This window comes from Borostomias antarcticus, assembly GCF_949987555.1.
Source record: "Borostomias antarcticus genome assembly, chromosome: 30".
Classification (NCBI taxonomy): Eukaryota; Metazoa; Chordata; class Actinopteri; order Stomiiformes; family Stomiidae; genus Borostomias; species Borostomias antarcticus.
The window spans coordinates 2,760,345-2,765,344 of record NC_140263.1 but is presented as its reverse complement, the minus strand read 5'-3'; the positions used below and the strand labels follow the sequence as shown (position 1 = coordinate 2,765,344).

Genomic DNA, 5,000 nt, shown 5'->3' with positions numbered 1-5,000 from the left:
GACCCACTCTCTACATATTCCAGAGGGAAGCAAAAAAACAGTAATCACCCGGGGGCCAGATAAGTGAGCTGTAAAAATTCTTCCCTGACCCCTCTCAACAAGGCGATCGAGCAAGCTCCAGGAGTATGTTTGTCTACCGGCTAAGAACATTTATAAAGCAATACATTACATAGCCAGACCCAATCAAACCCAGCCAGACCCAATCAAACCCAGCCAGACCCAACCAGACCCAACCAGGCCAAACCAGACCCAACCAGACCCAACCAGACCCAGCCAGACCCAACCAGACCCAGCCAGACCCAGCCAGACCCAACCAGACCCAACCAGACCCAACCAGACCCAGCCAGACCCAACCAGACCCAACCAGACCCAACCAGACCCAGCCAGACCCAACAAGACCCAGTCATACCCAACCAGACCCAACCAGACCCAATCAAACCCAACCAGACCCAGCCAGACCCAGCCAGACCCAACCAGACCCAACCAGACCCAACCAGGCCCAACCAGACCCAACCAGACCCTACCAGACCCAACCAGACCCAACCAGGCCCAACCAGACCCAACCAGACCCAACCAGACCCAACCAGACCCAACCAGACCCAGCCAGACTGAAGCCCAGATCCCCAAACACACCAACCCCATGGTCAGCTGACTGCTCCTCACCGCGTCACACAGACTTGAAAATGAAGTCGTTGTAATCATAATAATCAGTCATTCACACTGTCCCAGTAATCATAATAATCAGTCATTCACACTGTCTCAGTAATCATAATAATCAGTCATTCACACTGTCCCAGTAATCATAATAATCAGTCATTCACACTGTCCCCGTAATCATAATAATCAGTCATTCACACAGTCCCAGTAATCATAATAATCAGTCATTCACACTGTCCCAGTGATCATAATAATCAGTCATTCACACTGTCCCAGTAATCATAATAATCAGTCATTCACACTGTCCCAGTAATCATAATAATCAGTCATTCATACTGTCCCAGTAATCATAATAATCAGTCATTCACACTGTCCCAGTAATCATAATAATCAGTCATTCACACTGTCCCAGTAATCATAATAATCAGTCATTCACACTGTCCCCGTAATCATAATAATCAGTCACTCACACTGTCCCAGTAATCATAATAATCAGTCACTCACACTGTCCCAACGGTGGTTCACAATTCATCTACAGGTCCAGAGAGAGAGAGAGAGACTCCAGAGAGATCAGAGAGAGAGAGAGATAGGAGTTCCAGAGAGAGAGAGACTCCAGAGAGATCAGCTCAAGAGAGAGAACAGTTCCAGAGAGAGAGAGAGACCCCAGAGAGATCAGCTCAAGAGAGAGAGGAGTTCCAGAGAGAGAGAGACTCCAGAGAGAGAGATCAGCTCAAGAGAGAGAGGAGTTCCAGAGAGAGAGAGAGACCCCAGAGAGATCAGAGAGAGAGAGAGAGGAGTTCCAGAGAGAGAGAGACTCCAGAGAGAGAGATCAGCTCAAGAGAGAGAGGAGTTCCAGAGAGAGAGAGACTCCAGAGAGATCAGAGAGAGAGAGAGAGGAGTTCCAGAGAGAGAGAGACTCCAGAGAGATCAGCTCAAGAGAGAGAGGAGTTCCAGAGAGAGAGAGACCCCAGAGAGATCAGCTCAAGAGAGAGAACAGTTCCAGAGAGAGAGAGACTCCAGAGAGATCAGCTCAAGAGAGAGACGGGTTCCAGAGAGAGAGAGACTCAAGAGAGATCAGCTCAAGAGAGAGAGCAGTTCCAGAGAGAGAGAGACCCCAGAGAGATCAGCTCAAGAGAGAGAGAGCAGTTCCAGAGAGAGGAGCCAGGCACCCTGAGGGAGGGGAGGAGACTCTTTACTGGGAGAAAAAAAAAAGAGTTAATGTTCATGTTATGTTCATGTCTGGACACACAGATGACATAGACACACACACACACACACACACACACACATACTCATGTACTCACAAATACACACTCTCACTCTCTCTCTCACACACACACACACACACACATACTCATGTACTCACAAACACACACACTCTCTCTCTCTCTCTCTCTCTCTCTCTCTCTCTCTCACACACACACACACACACACATACTAATGTACTCACAAACACACTCTCTCTCTCTCTCTTTCTCTCTCTCTGTCTCTCTCACACACACACACACATACTCATGTACTCACAAACACACTCTTGTTGCACTCTGATAAAGTTTTAGGTGTGTGTGTTCATCTCTGTGTGTGTGTGTGTGTGTGTGTGTGTGTGTGTGTGTGTGTGTGTGTGTGTGTGTGTGTGTTGACTCTCAGTATGGACTCTCTCTCTCTCTCTCTCTCTCACACACACACACACTGCATCATGGTGACACACTACTGACTGTACGAGTGAACAGTGTAGCAGTGATGAAATGTAAACACGAGTCACTACTACCAACCCTCCCGGCCCTCACTCCATACAGCACACCTTCCGGAAGCGTCCTCATGAATAAGATAGGCCCGATAAACCACTTCCTGTCTAGATAACAGTGGCGTAACAGCGTGGGAGGTTCCAGACAGGCTCCCGGCCAGCGGTGCTTCTCTGCCTCCCCCCCGGCACCGCCAGCTCACCGGCTGAACAAACTCCACATGCCGCCAAGTGACCACATCCCACGTAGGTGTCCCGTAAAGATGAGGTCAGCGAGACCAGCGTCCGGCTGTCTCTGGTATGCCTTTGAACCAAATAGAATCAAGCTTTTATTTATATAGCATTAGCATGTAGCATTATTATATATAATAATAATAATAATAATAATAATAATAATAATGTGTAATGTATAATAATAATAATAATAAAAACAATAATAATAATGTGTAATGTGTAATATATAATAATAATAATAATAATAATAATATAATGTGGCATTATAATATTATTATTACACAAAATCAGTTGTACAGGGCTAAGTCTCAGATCAGATCAGGTATACAGTTTTATACTGAGTTTTAGATTTTTCTTAATGTTCTTAGCCGGTAGACAAACATACTCCAGGAGCTTGCTCGATCGCCTTGTTGAGAGGGGTCAGGGAAGAATTTTTACAGCTCACTTATCTGGCCCCCGGGTGATTACTGTTGTTTTGCTTCCCTCTGGAATATGTAGAGAGTGGGTCGTATGCCCACCTCCCTTGTTCTCTGTAAAGCGCATTGTGATGCCTCTGGGTATGAAATGCGCTATACAAATAAAGCTTTGATTGATTGATTGATTGATTGATTGATTGATTGATTGATTGATTGATGTTTCCTCCAGTGGATATAGGTTGATACTGTATGTATGATAAAATAACATCACAGACACAGTCCAACAGCTTGTAAACAACATGATCATCTACGATAGGACCAAGATTGTGTAAAGCAGCTGTGTGGGGAGCCAGATCTGTACATGGATTCCCAACAGGTAAACCTCCTGTATGTAAATGTGTAAATAGATAAGATCATTCAGCTCAGTGTACAGGTCAATCCAAAACATGATTTACATGTTATAAAAATCCCGTAGAAATTTGAGAATATCCCTGGACAATGTCAACTTTCGCTATGTTTTGAAGATGTATAGTAGACCTACTCAATAACACCAGCAGCAGTGTTTAAATTGCTTTTCTTTGTTCAAAGTCCTTGTCTACAGTAGGACCAGGATCACACAGGATATGTTCTGAGTAGTGAAGATCAATACTACGGTACACAAGCGAGCATCAGTCTTTGTCGCTGCTCCACACGTCAAAGGCATATCCTGTTGTATGTATATCCTGTTATGCACTGTGTATATTTAGATGTATATACAGATGCTGGTTGCAATTGGCACGTCCTGTTTTAATATCCGTGTTGCTTTTATGGCTCTGCGTGCTACTAACCCTTTTCTGCCTTCCCTCTCCCTAGTGCCTCTCTCTCTCCCTCCTATCTTCTAACCAGGTCCAGTGGATGCCCCACTGTCACCCGCAGACCACCCTGAGTCCGATAGATACCCCCGTGTCTGCTGTGGATGTCCAGTACAGCCACTAACCCTGTCGTCCTCCCTAGGGTCTCTCCCTCTTATACTCAATACAGGTCCTGTGGACCCCCTGTCTCCTGCAGGCCACACTGTAGCAGGCCCTGGAGAACCCCCGTCCCCGTCCTCGGCCAAAAGTCCACCCTAATGGCTCCTGAAAAGGACCCCTGTCTCCACATGACTAGCTGCTTCCCACTCTGTGCATTTAGTTAACACACACACACACACGTACACACAGACAGACACCAGTCCACTTCCGACTTTAGGCCTGGACCTGGGCCCAGTCCCCCTTCCCAGCGGGTCTGTATCCTCTTCCTACCCCCACCCTACCCTGACCCCTGCCTCTACCTGGACCCAGGTGCACTCACACTCACACACACACAGACATACACCAGTCCTGGCCTCTATCTGGACCCAGGCTCACGCACACACAGACATACACCAGTGTTTGCCATGTCTCTCCTATGATATTTTTAGCCTTTTTTGCTCTGAAAATATAATTTAATGTAATTTATTGCTCCATAAATGTTCTTAGCCGGTAGACAAACATACTCCAGGATCTTGCTTGATCGCCTTGTTGAGAGGGGTCAGGGAAGAATTTTTACAGCTCACTTATCTGGCCCCTGGGTGATTACTGTTTTTTTGCTTCCCTCTGGAATATGTAGAGAGTGGGTCGTATGCCCACCTCCCTTGTTCTCTGTAAAGCGCATTGTGTTGCCTCTGGGTATGAAATGCGATATACAAATACATCTTTGATTGATTGATTGATTGATTGATTGATTGATTGATTGATTGATTGATTGATTGATTGATTGATTGATTGATTGATTGATTGATTGATTGATTGATTGATTGATTGATTGATTGAAAGGCTGAGTTTGACTTGCCACCACCGTCCTAGCATAAAAAAACACAATTCAATATTACATTTTAACTCAACTAATACTACACTCAACATCCAGTACCCCACTAAACAGCTAAAGGACATTTT

The 5,000-nt window shown here is 45.5% G+C and overlaps 1 protein-coding gene across 1 annotated transcript in view; it reads left to right on the top strand.

Moving 5' to 3' along the window:
• Positions 1-2,619: 2,619 nt before the first annotated feature.
• Positions 2,620-5,000, top strand: part of LOC311327102 (integrin alpha-2-like) — a gene marked incomplete at its 5' end in the record, with an annotated part of 40,617 nt that continues 38,236 nt past the window's right edge. The window contains one exon of the mRNA XM_084460129.1: positions 2,620-2,644. Within this exon, the coding sequence (XP_084316255.1) occupies positions 2,620-2,644 (25 nt within the window). The remainder of the gene's footprint in view (positions 2,645-5,000) is intronic.